This window comes from Perca fluviatilis, chromosome 6, assembly GCF_010015445.1.
Source record: "Perca fluviatilis chromosome 6, GENO_Pfluv_1.0, whole genome shotgun sequence".
In the NCBI taxonomy this organism is placed as follows: Eukaryota; Metazoa; Chordata; class Actinopteri; order Perciformes; family Percidae; genus Perca; species Perca fluviatilis.
In genome coordinates this window covers 2537806-2560082 of record NC_053117.1, presented here as the reverse complement: position 1 = coordinate 2560082, position 22277 = coordinate 2537806, and the positions used below count along the sequence as shown (strand labels likewise).

General features: G+C 41.9%; 3 protein-coding genes and 1 pseudogene across 3 annotated transcripts; 2 read left to right on the top strand and 2 right to left on the bottom strand.

The window, feature by feature from the left end:
• Positions 1 to 4782: 4782 nt before the first annotated feature.
• LOC120560455 lies at positions 4783 to 6622 on the bottom strand (annotated as a pseudogene).
• A 766-nt stretch (positions 6623 to 7388) lies between these two features.
• On the top strand, positions 7389 to 8655 carry LOC120560454. The gene is made up of 3 exons (XM_039802997.1): positions 7389 to 7424; positions 7504 to 7937; positions 8139 to 8655. Exons 1-3 carry the CDS (start codon positions 7413 to 7415, stop codon positions 8653 to 8655), a joined length of 963 nt encoding a protein of 320 aa, XP_039658931.1. The 5' UTR covers positions 7389 to 7412.
• A 61-nt stretch (positions 8656 to 8716) lies between these two features.
• LOC120560995 lies at positions 8717 to 10037 on the top strand. Its single transcript, XM_039803937.1, has 2 exons — positions 8717 to 9285; positions 9616 to 10037. The coding sequence occupies exons 1-2, from the start codon at positions 8718 to 8720 to the stop codon at positions 9675 to 9677; spliced, it is 630 nt and encodes a 209-aa protein (XP_039659871.1). The 5' UTR covers position 8717; the 3' UTR covers positions 9678 to 10037.
• A 10912-nt stretch (positions 10038 to 20949) lies between these two features.
• Positions 20950 to 22129, bottom strand: LOC120560453. The gene is made up of 2 exons (XM_039802996.1): positions 21910 to 22129; positions 20950 to 21587 (listed from the first exon to the last, which is right to left on the bottom strand). The coding sequence occupies exons 1-2, from the start codon at positions 22127 to 22129 to the stop codon at positions 21190 to 21192; spliced, it is 618 nt and encodes a 205-aa protein (XP_039658930.1). The 3' UTR covers positions 20950 to 21189.
• Positions 22130 to 22277: the final 148 nt, after the last annotated feature.

Sequence of the window (22277 nt, the reverse complement as noted above, 5' to 3'; positions counted from 1 at the left end):
ATTTGTTTTTAATGAGTTATTAGCCTACTCCAACTTAAAGAAAATGCTTCTGATAAAATAGGCCTACTTCACATTAAATGAATGGTTGCTTGACTTTAATAGATGCTTCTCTCACAGCTCTGCAAAGTTGCAGATCTTTTAGCTGCTTCTTTGAGCTCTTCTCTCTTCTTCAGTCGTCTTTGTTGTGAAGGCACATTAGGATATACATTTTCTTTTTTTATGCAAAGTTTATGACATTTACCAATTGGGAAATTAATTTACCATCTCATAACAAAATAAGGCGATTTTCACTTTCACTCGGATTGTTGGTTGGAAACTCACATAAAATATTGACTGTAAACAATGTATAACCTAGCGTGATTCAAGAGCCCAAACCATCCCATCCCTGAGCCTCTCTCTTCTCTACAGAACGCACACACCAATGTACCGGGCGTAACCTAGCTACGCTAGCCTGCTGTAGGCTGTTATTAGCTTTGGTTGATAACGTAGCATTTTACAAAAAGATTTTACAATTTGAAAGCATTTAACATGATAGATGAAAAGCCATCGCCTAAATGATGCTGATGAATCACCATGAGTTCAAAAGTTGAAACTGGCCAAGTGTAAAAACATCCTTAAATTTAGCATCCTGCTAATGGGCATCTGGAGAATATTGTCAATCAGCAAAGATCCTTTTTGTTCATTCTGCAGTTTTGTTCAGACTCACGGTCTGCGTGCTAACTCGCTGTTTTCTGTTTGGTGGTTTATGATTCTTTTCAATCATTTTTGCTTGACAATTTCTATCTGATTAAATGGACTCCTGATCTGGCACATACTGTTATAGCTGCAGGAACAGAAACATGAATTTGCAAACATGAATGTGTAATTTAGGGCTGCAACAACTAAGCGATTTATCAGTTAGTTCTTAGGCCTAATTAATCAAGGTCTGGGAGATATATAGAGGGTGTAATGTAACATTGCATTACGTTGAGTTTTTGAAATACTGCATGTCCGTAGTCTGAGACGGTCTGAAGTGAATCCTTTATTACTTTACAACAGAAATTTGAGCAAATCTTATCAAATATATACAGTTTCACTGTCCATGTTTACTTCCTGTCAGCTGGTGTCATTTCTGTCAGCTGGACAAAAAAAACCCATAGAAATGAAGAAAAAAATAACTAATGTTTTTGGCTGCAGTGTGTAGCTTTGTCCCAATTCAGGGGCTGCAGCCTCAGTTTATATGTAAAGTTTCCTTGGTTGCAACAGGAAATAAACTGGGACACATTTAGAATGTTTAGGTTTGAAACCGTGAAATGCTCAATATTAGTTAATTAGCTTTAGAGATGATGAAGTCACAACTACGCACGGCAGATCCGCTCGATACATTCTGTAACTACAGAGCGGGGGGCTCTGTAGTTAGCTTATGCGCACATCAATCGTGCCGTTTTGATTCATTATTCAACACATTTTCTTCTGCACATCAACAGGCGTTGGAGACTGACACATTGAAAACAGTTCACACAGCTCCAGGAAAAATTATGGTCACTTAAAACTTCTCACTCTGTGTAAACCCTGTTAGTAGCCCTCCTACACAATCTGGACTGTGATCATAACATCTACATCTTATAACTTATTCCCTGTTATATATTGTTCTTAAAGTATATTATTTCTTTTACTGCTTGTCAAGCAATTCTATTATATTCTTGTCTTTTCATAGTCGTAGTTAATATTTAATAATAAGCTATTGCACTGTTCAATCCCTGCACTGTTCACTTTTGCATTACCACCATTGCACACACTCTACCATAGCACCTTATCATGGTCATTGCATCACATGGTCAGTCCATACCAGACCTTTGTAATCACTTCACAAATTGTTAACTCTTTACATTTCTGTGAGTGATTTTTATGTATGTTAGATATATGTGTTTGTTGTGTTATGGTTGTCTAAGCTACTGGATGCCTAAAATTCTAAAATATCTCTATCTATCTATCTATCTATCTATCTATCTATCTATCTATCTATCTATCCATACATCCATACATACATACATACACACATACACACACACACACACACACACACACACACACACACACACACACACACACACACACACACACACACACACACACACACACACACACACATACATACATACATACATACTCCCTCAGGACCGTTCTTTCTGATCCCACAATGTGCCCAAGGGAGCTGGGCCATGACATTACAAATAGGCAGTCTGTAGTGCACATGTATGCAGTTATAGATATAGTTATAAATCAGGTTTTCTCTGTGTGAAAAAATTGAGGTGTGGCGTGTGAAACGTGTCAGTAACATGAGTCTGACGGTCACTACCTAAGAGCTGGTAGCCCTTTTTCTGCCTTAATCATATTTTATGCATGGATAATCAGCTATTTGTTAGTCTGAACCATCTATGACGTTTAACTTCAGGGATTACTCCGGTGCTGCTGGCTCATCGATTTATGAGGACTGTGGTTAACCCTTGTGTGGTCCTTCGTGTCACTTGTTTAGTTTATTTACTTTTCTACTATGCTCGCGTTGTGCTCCGGGTCCGTTGGGACCCTCATGTGTATCATTTCACGTCAGCGTTACGTTTGTTTGCTTTTGGATTCTACCTTTGCCTGCCCTAAAGCCCAAGTCACCGAAACGGAAAACAGAGGGGGATGCTTTTTGACCCGTTGGATATGGTGAGCCCTTTTCGGACCACTGTATGTTTGGATGTGGATATAACAACACCCTCCTTTGAAGGCAGTTATCAACATCACGCAGGCTTGTCGTCAGGGCCGGATTGGGACTCATTTTCAGCCCTGGATTTTCATGCCTTAGACCTGGCCCACTTTACTTCACGAATGACTATATTAAAAAAATGTAATCAAAACCTTAGTATATAAGTCTGCAATAGCGCCCTGTTCTCTACATCCTTGTAATTCGGTGTATTTTGTAAAATACCACTATTTCCAAGTGTTGCTTCACAATGTAGATTTATTAGAAAAGTTAACATCTTAACAACAACCCAATGATGTTGAACAATATCAGAATCTGTTTCTGTGCAAATAAGTAATCACAGATTAAATAAAGAACAAGATACATTGTATTGCACTTTCTAATGACATCTATTTTTTATTTGGATTTTCTTATATCTTTCATAATGGGTCACAAGTAATATTTGGGCATAAAAAGTGATTATATTGTAGCTAATCTGATCATGTTTGCTTGTTCACACACTGTGATACAACAGCTTACAGTAGATGTGCCATCCACACTGACAGCAGCTATCCCTAATGCACACTACTGGCTCTGCTTCTGACACTAAATCACATTTTATAAATTGTCATAATTCTCAGCACAAATCTCTCCTTTTTACAAAGCTTTCTGATCAAGTCAAGTCAGTGTCATTATGGTAGTGCCGAATCATCTGGCATCAGATATCCCAGGGCATTTTTCATATAGAGCAGGTCAACACCACACTCTTATTAATTCTTATAATATTCAGTCATCAACCCTACCTGCCCAAACTGGAGTTCTGGGCTCATATAGCTGCTGCTTGGTAACCTTACTGGCTCTTCATTGTCACTGTTAGCAGCAAACTGGACTAGTAGGCCTACTAGCTGCTGCTACAAGAACAAGTTTGATTCATAAACATAAACGCTGGTTTGCAGGCACTTCTCCTAACTAACTTAGCTTACCCGTCTCAACGTCTTCATTTGGCGTTTTGCTAAAAATAGAAAAAGTTCATCTGGCCGCGTCACTTTCTAAAGCTCTACTTTTTTAAATTGACGCTTTTTCAGTGCCGTTTTGCGCTTTCTACTACCCGTTTAAAACAGCTTCTTTTTGCTCGCGGTGGCATCCTCCAACAAGCCCCAGTGACTTGTGTACGATGACGTTTTATTATTTATTTTTTTAGCAAGGTGCTGCCGTCGGAGGACTCCGAACATAAATAGGTCATCATTAACCGCACTCTGCGAGTGGGCTGCAAGAAAAAATAAATACTGTACAAAAAGTGGGCTGCGAGTGCAGGCAGCATAGGGACAGCATCCATAATATTCAACTATGATTTCAACCCAGTGCCATACCTGAACACCGGCCCTCACAACCAAACAACCAGACCGGCCCACCGGGAATTCTCCCGGTGCTCCCGATTAGCCAATCCGGGCCTTGTGTGGTCCTTCGTGTCACTTGTTTAGTTTATTTACTTTTCTAATATGCTCGCGTTGTGCTCCGGGTCCGTTGGGACCCTCATGTGTATCATTTCACGTCAACATCACGTTTGTTTGCTTTTGGATTTTCTCGCTACAACCCATCAGCCTTCGGGTCTCGGAGACCCTGCGGGTGTGGTGTATGTGCGTGCGTGTGTGCCAGGGTGTGTGTGGGCCGGGTGCGTAACATCATCTCACATCTCACACAGCACATAAGTTTTTATTCAAAATAGATTCAAGGTTAATTTAATTTAATTTCATTTCATTTCATTTCACACATTTCAAAGGCAACTTTCTCGTCGTCGTCGTCATCATTGTTTGGTGTCAGGCCGCAGGCAATTCCTGGCGCGACTCCCGACACACGTCTGTTTTGTTTGCTGCTCGCTGGTTTTGTCGCAGCTCAAAAGGTCGAAGCTCAAACTGGCGCCGCGCGAGCCAAGAGCCTATACTGTCTCGCGCATTCCGCGCAGTAGGCCCGCGTGCAGCTCCCGCAGATGTACACATGGTGTGCGTCTTGCGCTCCATCGGCTTTGGACAGAGCTGACACCTCTTTCGCTTGCTGGGCACTCTCTGCGCCCTTGGTTACGCATCCTCGGCAGCGTCGTTCTCGTCGTCAGCGCCAGCGCCCAACGCGGCAAACCTCGTCGCCACGGCTTTGACGAGCGCAGCGGACGCTGGCGTGCGAGGCAGACGCTGCCGTCTCTCGATGAGCGGAGTCACGAGCACCCTGCCCAGCTGCTCGAGGAACGCGCGCCTCTTGTCGAGCTTGCCGCGCATCCACTCGGGCCTGAGCTCTCGCCAGAGCACAAAGGCATTGTAGGCGGACACGTCGAGGAGGTTGTGGAACACGGCGAGGGGCCAGCGCGCCGTCTTCCTGCAGCAGCTGTACGTGCCGACGAGCTTGTCCAGGTTGTCCACGCCGCCCTTGGTGCTGTTGTAGTGCAGGATGATGTCGGGTTTGGCGTGCCTGGCGGCGCTGACTTGCGCGTCCCCCGTGTGCAGCGTGCTCAGCAGCACCACGTTCCTGTTCCTCTTGGCCACGTAGGACACCAGAGTGACGGTGGGCGTGAAGGCGAACTTGGACGAGAAGACCGCGCGGCCCTTGGTGTCGAGCAAGGCGCGCGGCAGCTCAGGCTTGTTTTTGCGCATCGTGCCCACCACGGTGAGGTCCCTCTCGTGGAGGAGCCGCCGGGCCAGCTCGTACGAGGTGAAAAAGTTGTCGCACGTCACGTTACGCGGGCCCCGCAGTCCCTCGGTCAGGTCCATCACCACCCGGGCGCCCTGATTAATCTCGGGCTCGCCGCTCACGGACTTGCCCATGTAGATCTGCATGTTCCACATGTAGCTGGACGCGGCGTCGCAAAAAACCACACAAGACAATGGTGCCACGGTGAAAAGAAAAAAACGAATTAGCCTACACGACACGATATACACACGCGCTCCACAGGCAGCAAACTACACGCGCGTCCCAGAGGGTCAGTCTGGCAACTCTCTGTTTGTCTCCGATCTATTTATTGCGTGCAGAGGGAATTTGAAGGACAACTGTTTATCCTGCACTCCCACCTCGAAAGGGAACCAGCTGCTCGTCCACGGTCACGTCCGGGACCGGGTTGTAGAGGCGAGGCAGCTGCCGCGCCCACGCGTCCCACACGTCTTGTATGGGCGGCAGTTTGTCTGAGGCTCGTCTGGCGGCTCTTGTCTCGCAGTCGTCGAATCGCAGCAGTCTCGAGAACGTGTGGAACCGTTTCATTGGCATCATGGCGCGGAAAATGGCCCTGCCGCTCTCCTCGTGCCACAGGCTCTCCAGGGCCTTGTTTCGTTTCACCAGCGAGGATCAGCAGCCCCATGTAGCCGCACAGGTCCGTGGCGTCCATCGTTTTCCAGTCGTTGACAAATTTCCTTAGGCCTTCGATGTTCTTGGCGGCCAGCACAGTGTCTTTTATTCGCCGTGTGACAAGCAGGTTCAACGCCGAGAGTATGTTGTGGATGCGCGTGGCAGTGTACTCTGTGGGTCCCGGGCTCTGTGGAGGAGTAGCGCGTGTGTGGTCTTCTCGTTCTTCTAGTTCTTCTTCTTCTTCTTGTTCTTCTTCTTCTTCGGTGCCGCGGCGATGAGTTTGACGGCCACGGGGATGATACGTTTCCAAGGACCATTCGATTTCGCCGTTTCTCGACACAAACATTTCCCTCTCCTTGTCCTCCTCGTCTTCTTCTCCCATTTCTTGTCCACCCTCTTGTTCTGCACTCCTTGTTCTTCTCGGTCGTCATCATCGTCTTCTCCTTCGTCATTGTCGTCGCTGCAGTCTCTTTCGGATTTGCATTCGTCGCCCTCGTCAGAGTCGCTTTGGTAGTGGTGGGCGTCTTCTTCTTCTTTTTTGTCGTCGTATTGTTCTTCTTGTTCTTCTCCTTCCTCTTCCTCTTGCATTGCATCTTGCGATGGAGAAACCCTGATGCAGGTTGAAATCTAGAGTCATACGACGGGCCATGCGGAACCAAGTACTAAACGTACAAAGGTCCAAAAGCAGAAGCAAAGATGAAAAACAACAAGACAAATGTGTGCAGAGAATATGTGTGTGTGTGTATAATAAAAGTGTCTTAGTAGGACAAGCTCAAGCCTTGGATGTTGAATACAGGACAGGTTCCAGAGACCCGAAAGCCGAGGCCGCGGTAGTAGAGAAATACCATTGAATACGGAATGGGTCTCGGGGACCCAAAAGCCAGGGGCGCGGTGGTAGACCTGACGTGAAATGAAACAAGCGTGGGTCCCGGAGACCCGAAGGCCAATGCAAAAAGTCAAATGAACTGAACGGGTCTCTGTGACCTGAAGGACAACACAAGGGTTAAAAAAAATGAACGCATGTGTATGAATGAACATATTCTTTATATATTATTATAAGAAACAGTCTGTTTCACTATATATATAAGACTGAGATAAGCAGGTGAAGTAAAAGATGGGTGCCTTAACTTACTAACACAAATTTTTGTATTTTGCCAAAAATATAAATGACTGAAAAGACTTTTTCTGTTTTAGCACCATCAGCTACACGGTCTAGAACAACTAAATTCAAGAGCTAACAAGAAGATGGTAAATGCACTGTATTTTGCTTCATCCATTTAAAGCTTTCTGTCCTATTCTCTATGTCTGTTATAAACTAATAATTGTAAGGACAACTGTAAGGAGACCTGTGCCCCTCCCTCATGAGCTGAGGTTTCTGATGCCAAAAACAGTAGGTCCTCAGCCAACAGAGACAACTGTAAAAGTTCCAGGTGTGTATTATTTAACTGTATTTCCTCCTTACCTGCCAGAACATCATGGATGGTGAGGCAGGAAAGTATGACCTAAGAACCATCACTCAGTTCATAAGACAGGAAACCAAGCCAGTTCCCTTTGGAGAGTATGGGGATTCAGATGGCTGGAACGGGATCTCTGTGTCTGCACACTACCTAACTGACTGCCTACTGCATGAGTACAAACACCAGGAGGGTGCTATCACAAAGCTTCTTCAGGGCACCTTTGGACAGGCTTTCCGCTCAGACCACACACGGAAAGTTGCTAGGAAGGTCACCTTTTCATCTGGGACCATGTCATCATATGCAGTCATGAATGAGAACTGGATGATCCTTTCATGGGTGATGGTGCAGTCTGAGACAGAAAAGTCACTGAAGCCCATGTATGAAGGTGTAGCACACCGCTACAACACTGCAGGCATAGAGAAGGCACACTACCAGCGGGTAGACAGGTAAGATATAAACAGTATATTTTACTTTCATTGGTGACATGAACAGCTAATAATCACAATTAACTTTGCTTTTAATTTTTCATAATTTCACTTTGCATTCATTTTATTTTATTTTTATGACTGAATACACTGAAGTAAATAGGGATTGATATCACTGCTTTAACATTAATGGCTATACTGTGTCTCTATTTCTTCTTTCAGGGATTGCTGCGCAGCATTTAAGGTTGCAGAATCTTACACAGGAGAGCACATGAACTGGGATGCTTGGACAACTACTAATGGCATTGTTGCTGATGCCACTACTGGTGACCTGCTGAACACCTGTGCATCAAGATCCCACTACAATAAAAACATAATTATCAAGCTGGACTTGTTCCACTGTTTGAGATGGTTCCTCCGTGAGTGTGTGTCAGAGCATCATCCCCTGTACAGTTCCTTTGCTCAGTTCCTGTCGGCAGCCTTTTCAGTGGTGGATCAGGAAGACCTGCAGAGGCTTAAAGAGGCAAATGCCTTCTGTGGCATTCAGCCTGCCAACCCAACAAAGGCACACATTTATGAGCACTGCAGGACCAGAATTCCACAGCCGGAGGAGCTCGCCAAGAGAGTCAAGGGAGTTTTCCAGCACTTTTACCTCGCAACTGATCAAAACGGCGTTCCTCTCTTCAAGCCCTCTATGCTGAAGACATTCAGCGCATACACATCTTGCGCGGGTGCCTGAGGGATCCTGAGGTTGAAGGTGGGATCTTGTACAGGCACGAAGGAACACTGCAGCTAAACCACATGCAGGGGGAAGGTGCTAAAGTTCCTGTGTGGATCCCCATCAGTGCCATCAGCACTTCACAGCAAGAGGGATACCATTTCCATCAGGCTCAGTGGGTCAGTGGAACACGCGTCTCCACAGAGCCGTTCCAAGCCCAGGGGATGACAGGGGTGGCACGGCGGAATTATCAGCGCCTGCTGGACTTGAAACAGCCAGATGTTCACCTCCCAACTATCTTTGATCCAGCTTTAATGGCAGAACTAAATGCAGTCTCTGAAAAAGTGCTGGGGCATGTGAAGTATGCGGCTTTTCATTTCACTGGCAGAGACACTGGGGAGAAGTTTAGCTTGGAATATGTTGAGCCTGGTTGCCGCCCAGTTCCTCTAGACTGGGATAAGCACAGGAGCAAGACAGACTTAACACCTGCCCTGAATCCCCCTCCTCAAAGCAGCCCACCCACTGCCCAGGCTGAGCTTCCTCAGTCATCTTCCAGCTCACCAGCCAAGCTGTTTCAGTTTGCTGCATGCCCTCCTGCTGTTAAACCAGACGTGACTCCAAGTTCAACTCCTGAGCCTCAGACACGGCCAGGTAAACATTTGACACTTGACAAAGTGGTGGACAAAACTTCTGTATCAGTAGCAGTGCCTAGGTTTCAATCATATTAATAGCCTTTATAAATGAGTTACATCTTTCTTTTCTTAGAGAGGAGACAATATGAGAACATTATGTCATGTGTTATTGAATAGACTTTTACATAAACATAATCATCCATCAGCCATTTTCTAAACAAACTTACCAACTGGAAAGTGAGTTTTCACCCATACAAGTGTATGAATTGTTTTGTGGTTTGTTTGTTTTATCTTTTTTCGGGCCAGAATGACTTATTGTACTTTTTTGTACTGTCTTTTGTTGTTATAGAAACCAGAAGTCCGCTGTCTCTCCCCTTGCTTTCCTCACCATCTGGTGCACTGGACCTGTGAAGACAGGTAGGAGGGTGTTTGTGTTGGACCACAAGCGCTGGCCAACCCCTATGAAAAAGGCTATTGACGACCTGCTTAATAAACACCGTGGCCAGAAGGACGTGCTCAAGCTTGTAGACCAGGACTATGCTGGTCTAGTTCACAACTCCTGTAAAGACCCAAACAGCATGCTCCACCCAACAGCCAAACTACATATTGCACAGTATTTAAAGCACCTCAGCAAACTGTTAAACACCAGCTCCTCTTTAAACACCAGCCCGGAAAAACTGCAAGAGAGGCAGGAACTCTTGCACTCTCTGACCAAGGGGAGTACGACTACCAGTGTCTATTGAGAAAATAGTTAAAAACATAATGGACAAGCAGCAGCAACAACAGCCGGAACAAAAAAAGGCACAGACAAAAACGTGTCTTTCCTGTGGCCAGCCAAAGTCGAAGTATGAGAATGATGGTTCTTCCATCCACTTCTTTTACCAGCAAGGCCCTGTCAGGTATTTCTACTGCTCCACTAAGGTTTTTAAAGCCTATGGTGCTGAAGGTCTGACAAACCCAAAAATACCCTTTAATGACTCTGCACAGACAGAGTTCTTTCAGCAAGAACTAGATGCCACAAAGAAAAGGTTGGAGGACAGAGGACAGCAAAAGAGGAAAAGGACCACCACAGAGGAGTCCCAGCCCACAGGTCGCAACTGTCGGTTTTGCAGAATGGAACTGAAGCAGGGCCCAAACAGTCCTCATATTCACACTGGATTCCCTGGAGTAGCAGCGAAGTACATTTACTGCCCTGCTAAAGTCTTTTCTATTTACAAAGACCAGGGCAGGGAGAAGGAGATGACCTGGAAAGAGTTCCAGGAGTCTGCCTTTTATAAGTCAGAAAAACTGAAGTGGGAGGTTGAAAATGGAAAATGACGGACATTGAGGGAGGGGGGGGATGTTTAGTGTGTATATACTGTATATTGTATTTAATAAACAAGACATTACATTAACCAATATTTACATGTCTCATTAATAAGTGCATAACATTAAGAGAACAGTAAAGTGTGTATAATTGAATGCAAAGGTTTTAAGAAATTGTAATGTTACACATACTAAGAAAACTGTACTATAAGGGAAGTCAAGTATTTGATACAAGAGTGTCATTATATATTTTTAGTATATATAGTATTTGTAATATATATATATAAATATATATAAATATATATATATATATATATATATATATATATATATATATATATATTTTGTTTAAGGTATTTACTTGACTAAAGATTAAAAACATACAATAAATACCTATTTATCTTTAATAATGCATCACAGACATTGCCCCAACTGGGATTCGAACCTGTGTCCAGATAATAATTATTAAATATGCAGGAAAAAACGCAGCTTGTTCAGCACCTTGGACAGCGTTAATAATGCTGCAACTTCATTGGCTGTCACTGGCTTCCACCTAGGCGTCGGGTCTTATAGAAACAAGTCTCCCAACAGACACCAGATAATTAAACTAGGTCTGCGTTTGTTTACTATTTAGCTAGGTTTTACCGGCGAATATGGCACCGACCAGGCACGGCGTTATGGATGGGCCTGACGGGCCTAGGCCCACCCAAAACTTTTCTTCAAAAAACATTAATTAATTAATATATTATAATTTGGTGAATAATTATTAAAATCGGCAAATAATCTCATAATTTGTGCTAAAACAATTTAAAAAAACTGGTTTTAAAAAACAATTATTTCACAATTCTGTTCAATTGTTTTAAGTTTTCAACAATGCAGATCAACAACACCCCAGTAAGCACACATACACAAAATGCATCAGGGATACGTAGTATTTTGGTAGTTTGCTCACTGGCAACGCAACGTCGCAACGCAACGTCGCTACGCAACGTCGCTACGCAACGTTTCAGCGACATATAGCCGCTCTCTCCGCGACGTATACATATATACATCATTCTAACGTATGCCATACATCGTAGAGATGCAGGCAATATACATCGTTCTAACGTATGCAATACATCGTAGAGATGTAGGCTTATATACGTCGTTCTAACATCTGCTATACATCTTACAGATGCAGTCTCAGGTACATCTTCCTGACATCTGTTATACGTAGTACAGATGTCTGGAAGATGTGCCCATCAATTGATCCTGCATTAATCCATTTAACAATACTGGTCAGTATAGGTCACACACAATTACTTTAAATATCTTTACTAAATTGAATTGCTAAAGTAAGATAGATAAACCATACACAATTACTTATAATAATACATTTTATTTATAAAGCGCTTTTCAGAGTACTCAAAAGACAATTTACATAAGTTCAAGTCATTATAGAATATAGCACACTGTAACACATTAAAAGCTATTCTTGTATGTAGCTAGATTTGGGGATAATTATCCTACCGTGGTCTATACTAAGGGCTAATTTACAAAAACACTACCTTTTGTTGTCTTCCCGTCAACCTTAAAAAAAAATTATTACATTTTCAGCGCTTATTTCTACGTCCCATATTTTCTGATATAAAACAAAAATTGAAAACGTGTCAATTTGATCCGAAGTCAACACGAGGGTTAAAAGCTTAAACCAGTGTTTTTTAAAGTCTGAGACTGTGGGCTTCCCCTCAGGCAAAGAGCTGGGGCACGCACGTTTCCTGGGAACGGTGTGCAACGGCTTGAGTTATGTTTTCTCTCGTTTGGTGGGTGTGTCTCTCGATTATTGGTGTTCCAGGTGATACCCAATCAGTAGAGATGTGTCTGTAAACCCGTGGTAATAAAAAGGGCTTGCACACACAACAGGATATCCAACGCCCTGTTTCAGTTTTAAAAAACGTCACTTTGTCAATTTTTTTATGCCTATGGGATCATGGTAATGTTATTTGAACCCAAACACTGAACAATTGAGCCAAGAATAAGAAAATTTATTATTTTTCTTAATCTGTAGGAGTCGCTGAAATATACAGTATTTCTCTCTTTTGACTACACACTCGTGAGCTGTATATCACTGCTTCACAACAGCAGTGTGTACATGTTGGAGAACAAAAACTAATTGTCACACTATATTGTCCATTGTCTATCACAATGTAAATTATTTCAGTAGCAAAAAAATGCTGTCCCTGCTACAGCCTCTGCTCCAGTCTGTTGCCAGTCGGGGAAGTCCTTGATGGCCGGCTTCGTACTCAGGAAAGTAGGATCCCTCGGTGGTGCTGCTACTGTGACAAGAACAAAAGATTTGGGTTTTGTGCGTTATTCGAAGAAGTATCTTTTAATAAATTTTTTGTTTCATCTCCCTTTGTTTTTAAGAAGTGGTTGAGTAATATTTTTTTTTGCAGATGTGAATAGAAAACTGGTTTCATCATGTAGAATATGGCAAGCCAAATGTCGTTAACGTAGTTAAATTCTCTGCTAAATTTTCCTCAGAAGCTCCAATTCAGCCTTTAAATATAATTGAACAGTAAGGCCATTTGGTCAGTAGGGGGCGCTTACGGTAGAAGGGATACAGCTACGGCCAAAAGTTACGCAAAAATCCCGCAAAATCTAGACTAATATAATAATATATTTGTTATACTTTCACCCAGGAAAACATGTTTCGTTCCTCTAGAGTTTTAATTCAAACCACGATCTGTTTCCTGAACTTAACTAGTCGTTTTGGTGCCTAAACTTAACTGTCGTCACTGTAGCTGTATCCCATCTAGCCTCAACTGCTGTTAAAGTGCCATTCTGACAATATGTATTTATTTTATCACTTTGTAAATTAAAGCTTTAAATAGCATGTTATAAATCGTTCCATAAAATATACCATAACTTTCTCTCTAAAAATGCTAACATCAAGATTTCATAGTAATCACAATTATTTAAAAAGTATTTACTTTTGATACCAAAGGTGCCATTTTATGCTGTCCTCTCTTTACTTCCTACCCCCATTTTCAATTATGATTTTGTAAACTTACCACAGATGATTTGGCAAAGTAATGACTGGGAATATGGCAGCTTTCCACATTTGCCCATTGAATATCTTGGTCATTGTGGAAATTGAGAGATCTGAAAAATACATACATATAACATATAAAACATGTTACATAATTATAAAACATATACAAATTTAAAACAAGATAAGATCCTTAATTAACCCACAGTGGAGGACATTTTCAGTGATACTGCACCAAAAGGAAAGTACAATGACAAAAGCATCAGTAAAAATGCAAGAATAAAACTGTTAAAATTTTTCAGTATACAGACAGAAAGTTTAATAATACGGTATTCACAGTATTGCACAGAGGAGTTATTGATATTGCATAATAAGGTGTACATTGATGTTTCACGTGAGTAAATTGTCAGATAGGGTGTGTGTGGTCTACTTGGAGCAGTGTTGATTATAAAGTAATCAACACTGGAGCAAAGGACGTCTGGTTTATCTCCTTCACTGCACATTAGGGTTACATTTGAATACAAAATGTAACCTAAGTACAACTTCCAAAGGGTTAAAATATTTACTGTTGATAGATGGATATGATTTAATAATAGCTTATTACCTACCCATTTCAAAGTCTGTGTAGGTCTTCTTCTTTAGCTTCCTCTTCTGGAATCATTAGTGCCTCTTCCTCTGAGCAGGCCAATTCAGCAGTGGTCGTCAAATCAGTTTTCAAACTCTTTCCTCTTATCTGAAAGAGATTAATACACAGGTAATTAATAATTCAAGTAAAATGTAATAGATAGAGAAAGTCTAGGAACCCTTGAACACACAGGGGGATGAAAAATAGAGCAACACATTAGAATTATGAGTGGCACTGCGCCTGTATGCAGTATTTTTAGTATTGCAAACTACTGTTTTAGCAAGAATCACCTTTTTAATGAGGGATAACTAGTGAAACAAACAAGCAAACAAACATCAACTAACAGTTTACCAAAGTTATCCTTGCTATAAACATGAAATGGAAAAGTACCAATAAAATTATTGTGATATTGATAATTGTATTAATCTCAAAGTCAAATGTGATTCAATATCTCCATCGAACGTGTTTAGTCCCTGTTAAAGCCGATTATTAACCGCTAATGTCAGTTTTAGCTATGTAACGTTAGCTAGGCTTATGGTCAATTTAGCTTCAACAAAAAGTAAAACATAAAGTTAAGTAACTGGACAGTAACTACATTAAGCTAATGCTAGCTTGCCAGGTAAATTGTTTTTATTTGAAGTAATCAACGTTAGTGATATATCAGTAAGAAAATGATGGTAACAGGTGACGATGCCCATTGGGGTGTTTTGAAGGCAAACGTTAGCCAACGGAAATGGGCACCATCTAATAACTGATGTTTTATGACTGTTGGCACTCCGAACCCCGTTTTCAAAATCAGTTATGAACCAGATTTATAATGTTGAGTGTACAGAAACGAACCACATTCTTACCAGCTAAACTGTACTAAAACTAATTTTACATAGTGTTATTTTGGTAATAAGCAGGGTAAAAATAAAACATAATCACAATGTAATAAGTACGAACGTTAGCCTGCCATTAGACGGCCCCTGAACCTCTTCACCTTTTATAAATATGATTTAACGTTAGTTGGCAGATTAGCTACATGCCGAATTTACCTTGACATTTTGATTCTATAACAACTCGTCAGCTTTAAATGTTCCCAGTTGAGGTTCAGTTCCATTTAAGCCCAAAAAAATCAAATTAACCGATATGAGAAAAGTATGGTGCGGAACTCAGTTACTGTTAGCTAGCTAAAATTAACGTAAAGGGATATCGGGTAACGTTCAATTAGCTATCTAGCAGCCTAACGTTAGCTAACGTTACTGGCCTGTACTGCAATTGACATAGCTAACGTTAACTTAACATTCAGATTCAGTCAGATTAGTACATATAACTAGCTAGAGCACGAATATTTAGGGCCCAAGCGCCGAAGGCCCTATTGAAACTGAAGGAATTATTGTTTCTATTCTATTCTTTCTATTCTTTTCTATTCTTTTTCCCGTCAAATGAGGGGCTTAACATATTAAAAAACTCACCAAATTTGGCGGTCGCATCAAGTCTGGTGAAAATTTACGTATTTTAAGGGTTTCGCGAATAGGCGCACAAAAATGGCTCGCTAGCGCCCCCTAGAAAGTTAAAACAATTGAGCCCCTGCAGTGCGTTTAACGTAGACTCACAAAACTTGGTACACATATGTAACATGTCAAGATGTACAAAAAACTTCATTAGAGCCACTGACATATATATAATGGACCAATAGACCCCGTTGCTCTGGACGGAGACCAGTGAAGGCTATTAGAAGCACTTTTCCGGTGATCTCTTGCTTTACTGCGCAGCCTCCAACTGACAGAGACAACGTAAATGTGACGTGAGCAACGTGTCTGAAAGTTATAAGTCTTCTAGTAGCTGTGCCAAGAGAAATCTCAATCATTCCCAATCTTAAAGAGACGGACAGTGTAGGTATATGTAAGGAGATAACATAAGCAGAGGCTAATTATTGCTAACTAACATGCTAGTTAACATTAGTAATTAAACCTAAACAGCTAACGTAAGTCGAAACTGCCTGCGAGCTTCTCCTGTACTATACGGTAATTCCTCTACTATGCGACAGTAAGTCACCTGGTTATGACACAATCGTTAGCCTATTTTTACAAAAACGTCTGCTACAGAGCCATAACGTGAGGTACAAGGTAATGGAGCCTTTTATACATTGTCGTGTTTCTTTAGAACTAAACAATGGACAAATAGAGTCTTTAAACATTTCTGATGTAAAGTTATTCGCTGTCAAAGTGGCGCCAAAATGTATGCTAGTCAGTGGAATGCTAACGGGAGGTGATCTCTTTGTAGCGTCAAAATGGTGCCATAGGAGGTTCGAGTTCTGAAGCGAAGCTTACCCCCTTGATTAGAGCCATACCTTAAACCCAACAGGAAGTCCGCCATTTTGATTTCAAAGTTCGAAATTAGTGTGATTTTGGTCGTACTTTAACGAACTCCTCCTAGAGATTTCATCCGATCAACTTCAAACTCGGTCTGTGCCATATCTTAAGACATTAAAGATGAAAACTTGTTAAAAGAAAAACTTTTCGTCATAGGGCGTTGCCGTGGCGGGGCGGCCATTTTGTGCGTTTCGCCACCGAAACAGGAAGTGGGTGTAACTCGAGTGTACATTGTCCAACTGGCTCGAAACTTTTCAGGATTCATAAGAGTCCAATCCTGAGGACAAATAAAGGCTGATATTTACTTAAAGTCATAGCGCCCCCTAGTGGCAACAGGAAGTAGGCCTAAAAGTCAAGGTGCTATACTTTAACGAACTCCTCCTAGCAATTTCATCCGATGGACTTCAAACTTGGTCTGTACCATCCCAACACCTTAAAGATGAAAAGTTATTAAAAGAAAAACTTTTCGTCAGACGATGTGGGCGTGGTGTGGCGGCCATTTTGAGTGTTTAGCGATGAACAATAAGTTGTTGTAACTTGAGTGTACGTTGTCGTATCTGCCCGAAATTTCTCACGATTGACAAGGGTCCAGGCCTGAGGACACCTACAGGCCAAAATTGACTTTTGGTCATAGCGCCCCCCGCTGGCAACAGGAAATGCACCTTATATGACAAACATCATCCGATTTACATGAAACTTATAATGTGTGGTCTACATGTGATACTGAGCAGCCCCCTACACTTTAACCACGCCCACTTACTCAGGCCACGCCCCCTTTCATAACATTGAAACCGTTTAAGGTATACCCTTGTGTGAGGTATCGTTGAACTCAGCAGAGACTTCCTTATTCATTGGTTATGGTTTGGACGGCCCACTATGCTTAAGCCAAGCCCCCTTTCATAACTGTTGACCCGTTTAAGGTATAGTCCTATGTGAGGTATCAATGAGCTCAGCAGAGACTTCCTTATTCATTGGTCATGGTTTGGTCCGCCCCCTATGCTTAAGCCACGCCCCCTTTCATAACATTTGAACCGTTTCAGGTAGACCCTTAAGTGAGGTATCATTGAACTCAGCAGAGAGTTCCTTATTCATTGGTGATTGTTTGGCCCGCCCCTCTGTGCTTAGCCACGCCCACATTTATAAATGGTGACCCGTTTGTGGTAGAGTCTTATGCGAGGTATCAATGAACTCAGCAGAGACTTCCTTTTTTATTGGTGATAGTTTGGCCCGCCCTATTGTGCCGACGTATGTGTGCTTACTGGGACTGCCCGACAGTTTCAATCAATACTCGGCCACAGAACTTGTTCATTGACAACGTCATCTGTCATGTAAAACAAGACTCAAGTTATTTCCTTACTTTAGTGTGATGATTCATGTTACAACATGTTTAACAAAAATAAATAAATCGCATTAAAAAGCCCTAAAGCATCATTGACCAAAACAAGAGAAAACCATGAGGGAAAAACAACTTGACAACAGTAACAAGCTGTTATAGAAATAGAATTGCGCCTGCAGCTCTGTAGTGAGTTATGAATCGATTATTTTAATCCATATATCTCATATAACGACATTATACAATACAGGCAGAGTAGCCTTCACATACCTTACTGTTATCCTCTGGCGGTCCTACACAATTAAACTCCCTAAAGCAGGAGAAGCGACCGGATACTTCAGCACTGGTTGAGTTGTGGGTTCATCCGCGGAAGACAGATCCACAGGACTCATATCATCCACTAATAAGGTACCTAAAACAATGACTGTTTCAACATTGTCCTTTACTGGAAATGATTTTCACACTCTCAGATCACTGAGAGCTAGCCTAGCATACCGACAAGCTACATCCATCCCGAACCTCACAGTCTGCTTGCGCAGAAACATAAAAATAGACATGACCAGTTTTTTTTTATTGTTTTTGAAAACTAAACATTTAGACTATTTTAGCACAAATTATGAGATTATTTGCCGATTTTAATAATTATTCACCAAATTATAATATATTAATTAATTAATGTTTTTTGAAGAAAAGTTTTGGGTGGGTCTGTTGAAAAGTAACGCCGTGCCTGGTCGGTGCCATATTCGCTGGTAAAACCTAGCTAAATAGTAAACAAACGCAGCTGGACCGTAAGTTAACTTTGGGCCAGACGCATCACCATGACAACTCCGAGCGGCATTTATAAGGCGTTAATTCCAATTCCAATAACCCACAATTCCAATGGGCATCCTCAGCCAAATCAAAGCCAATAATTTGAAAACTAAAGCAATTTAAAATCTGAACTCAGTGTCTGCAGTGACTATGAGATAGAGAGAGTGTGTCCGACATGGGAATTAATAGAAAAAACAAATATACACCCTCAGTGAAACAAGTGAGACATAGGAGGCCTTTAAATACAGCTCAATTCCTTTTTAATATCTGTAGGCAGCGGTGTGGCCGTGAGACTGTGAGCTGGAAGATGTAGCTTCTGAGCAAGGGGGTAAGCTTCGCTTCAGAACTCAAACCTCCTATGGCGCTATTTTGTTGCTACCTGGCCATCACCTCCCGTTAGCATTCCACTGACTAGCATTCATTTTGGCGCCACTTGACAGCGAATAACTTTACATCTGAAGCGTTTAAAGACTCTATTTGTCCATTGTTTAGTTCTAAAGAACCACGACAATGTATAAAAGGCTCCATTACCTTGTACCTCACGTTATGGCTCCGTAGCAGACGTTTTTGTAAAAATAGGCTAACGATTTTGTCACATAGTAGAGGAATTACCGTATAGTACAGGATAAGCTTGCAGGCAGTTTCGACTTACGTGAGCTGTTTAGGATTAATTACTAATGTTAACTAGCATTTTAGTTAGCAATAATTAGCCTGTGCCCATGTTATCTCCTTACATATACCTACACTCTCCTTCTCTGTAAGATTGGGAATGATTGAGATTTCTCTTGGCACAGCTACCAGAAGACTTACAACTTTCAGACACGTTGCTCACGTCACATTTACGCTGTCTTTCTCAGTTGGAGGCTGCGCAGTAAGGCTGGCCATCACCGGAAAAGTGCTTCTAATAGCCTCCACTGGTCTCCGTCCAGAGCAATGGGGTCTGTTGGTCCATTATATACTGTCTATGCTTCTGAGGTAGGCGTTGATAGAGCGTAGTAGAAATTGATACTACCCCTCTCTATCTCCCCGATCCCCAGCCATCGTTGCTGCATGGAGCACGTCCGGAAGCTGAGTCTTAAATCCGCCAAGCTGCTTACATTTTTAAATTGCTCAATGCTTCATAGTTTTTTTTTAAGCTTTTACATAATACTCTTTTAATGACATTTGGCATAATGCGACCTAGTTTAATTATCTGGTGTCTGTTGGGAGACTTGTCTCTATAAGACCCGACGCCTAGGTGGAAGGCAGTGACAGCCAATGAAGTTGCAGCATTATTAACGCTGTCCAAGGTGCTGAACAAGCTCCTTGGACAGCATATGGACAGGATTCCTGCATATTTAATAATTATCTGGACGCAGGTTTCGAATCTCAGTTGGGGCAATGTCTGTGATGCATTATTAAAGATAAATAGGTATTTATTAGTATGTTTTTAATCTTTAGTCAAGTAAATACCTTAACCAATATATATATATATATATATATATATATAATATATATATATATATATATAATATATATATATATATTACTAAATACTAAAATACTATATATACTAAAAATATATAATGACACTGTTGTATCAAATACTTGACTTCTCTTATATTACAGTTTTCTTAGTATGTGTAACATTACAATTTCTTAAAACCTTTGCATTCAATTATACACACTTTACTGTTCTCTTAATGTTATGCACTTATTAATGAGACATGTAAATATTGGTTAATGTAATGTCTTGTTTATTAAATACAACAATGACAGTTTAAACACACCAAGCCCCATAGTGCAAGGTCACACACAAAACAAAATATGTAAAATAAATATGAAATGGGAAAAATATACAGTATAAACACACTAAACATCCCCCCCCCTCCCCCTCCCTCAATGTCCGTCATTTTCCATTTTCAACCTCCCACTTCAGTTTTTCTGACTTATAAAAGGCAGACTCCTGGAACTCTTTCCAGGTCATCTCCTTCTCCCTGCCCTGGTCTTTGTAAATAGAAAAGACTTTAGCAGGGCAGTAAATGTACTTCGCTGCTACTCCAGGGAATCCAGTGTGAATATGAGGACTGTTTGGGCCCTGCTTCAGTTCCATTCTGCAAAACCGACACTTGCGACCTGTGGGCTGGGACTCCTCTGTGGTGGTCCTTTTCCTCTTTTGCTGTCCTCTGTCCTCCACCCTTTTCTTTGCGGCATCTAGTTCTTGCTGAAAGAACTCTGTCTGTGCAGAGTCATTAAAGGGTATTTTTGGGTTTGTCAGACCTTCAGCACCATAGGCTTTAAAAACCTTAGTGGAGCAGTAGAAATACCTGACAGGGCCTTGCTGGTAAAAGAAGTGGATGGAAGAACCATCATTCTCATACTTCGACTTTGGCTGGCCACAGGAAAGACACGTTTTTGTCTGTGCCTTTTTTTGTTCCGGCTGTTGTTGCTGCTGCTTGTCCATTATGTTTTTAACTATTTTCTCAATAGACACTGGTAGTCGTACTCCCCTTGGTCAGAGAGTGCAAGAGTTCCTGCCTCTCTTGCAGTTTTTCCGGGCTGGTGTTTAAAGAGGAGCTGGTGTTTAACAGTTTGCTGAGGTGCTTTAAATACTGTGCAATATGTAGTTTGGCTGTTGGGTGGAGCATGCTGTTTGGGTCTTTACAGGAGTTGTGAACTAGACCAGCATAGTCCTGGTCTACAAGCTTGAGCACGTCCTTCTGGCCACGGTGTTTATTAAGCAGGTCGTCAATAGCCTTTTTCATAGGGGTTGGCCAGCGCTTGTGGTCCAACACAAACACCCTCCTACCTGTCTTCACAGGTCCAGTGCGAGCACCAGATGGTGAGGAAAGCAAGGGGAGAGACAGCGGACTTCTGGTTTCTATAACAACAAAAGACAGAGTACAATAAGTCATTCTAGCCCGAAAAAAGATAAAACAAACAAACCACAAAACAATTCATACACTTGTATGGGTGAAAACTCACTTTCCAGTTGGTAAGTTTGTTTAGAAAATGGCTGATGGATGATTATGTTTATGTAAATGTCTATTCAATAACACATGACATAAAGTTCTCATATTGTCTCCTCTCTAAGAAAAGAAAGATGTAACTCATTTATAAAGGCTATTAAAATGATTGAAACCTAGGCACTGCTACTGATACAGAAGTTTTGTCCACCACTTTGTCAAGTGTCAAATGTTTACCTGGCCGTGTCTGAGGCTCAGGAGTTGAACTTGGAGTCACGTCTGGTTTAACAGCAGGAGGGCATGCAGCAAACTGAAACAGCTTGGCTGGTGAGCTGGAAGATGACTGAGGAAGCTCAGCCTGGGCAGTGGGTGGCCTGCTTTGAGGAGGGGGATTCAGGGCAGGTGTTAAGTCTGTCTTGCTCCTGTGCCTAGAGGAACTGGGCGGCAGGCTCAACATATTCCAAGCTAAACTTCTCCCCAGTGTCTCTGCCAGTGAAATGAAAAGCAGCATACTTCACATGCCCCAGCACTTTTTCAGAGACTGCATTTAGTTCTGCCATTAAAGCTGGATCAAAGACAGTTGGGAGGTGAACATCTGGCTTCAA

What these genes read in the sequence shown, in the direction of transcription:
- LOC120560454 (XM_039802997.1), top strand. An exon ending in CACTACCAGCGGGTAGACAG is followed by an intron (nt 7,938 to 8,138) that starts GTAAGATATAAA and finishes TTCTTCTTTCAG; the next exon opens with GGATTGCTGCGCAGCATTTA.
- LOC120560995 (XM_039803937.1), top strand. Translation starts at nt 8,718, where the DNA reads ATGCAGGGGGAAGGTGCTAAAGTTCCTGTGTGGATCCCCATCAGTGCC. An exon ending in TGAGCCTCAGACACGGCCAG is followed by an intron (nt 9,286 to 9,615) that starts GTAAACATTTGA and finishes TTGTTGTTATAG; the next exon opens with AAACCAGAAGTCCGCTGTCT.
- LOC120560453 (XM_039802996.1), bottom strand. Translation starts at nt 22,129, where the DNA reads ATGTTGAGCCTGCCGCCCAGTTCCTCTAGGCACAGGAGCAAGACAGAC. An exon ending in TGAGCCTCAGACACGGCCAG is followed by an intron (nt 21,588 to 21,909) that starts GTAAACATTTGA and finishes TTGTTGTTATAG; the next exon opens with AAACCAGAAGTCCGCTGTCT.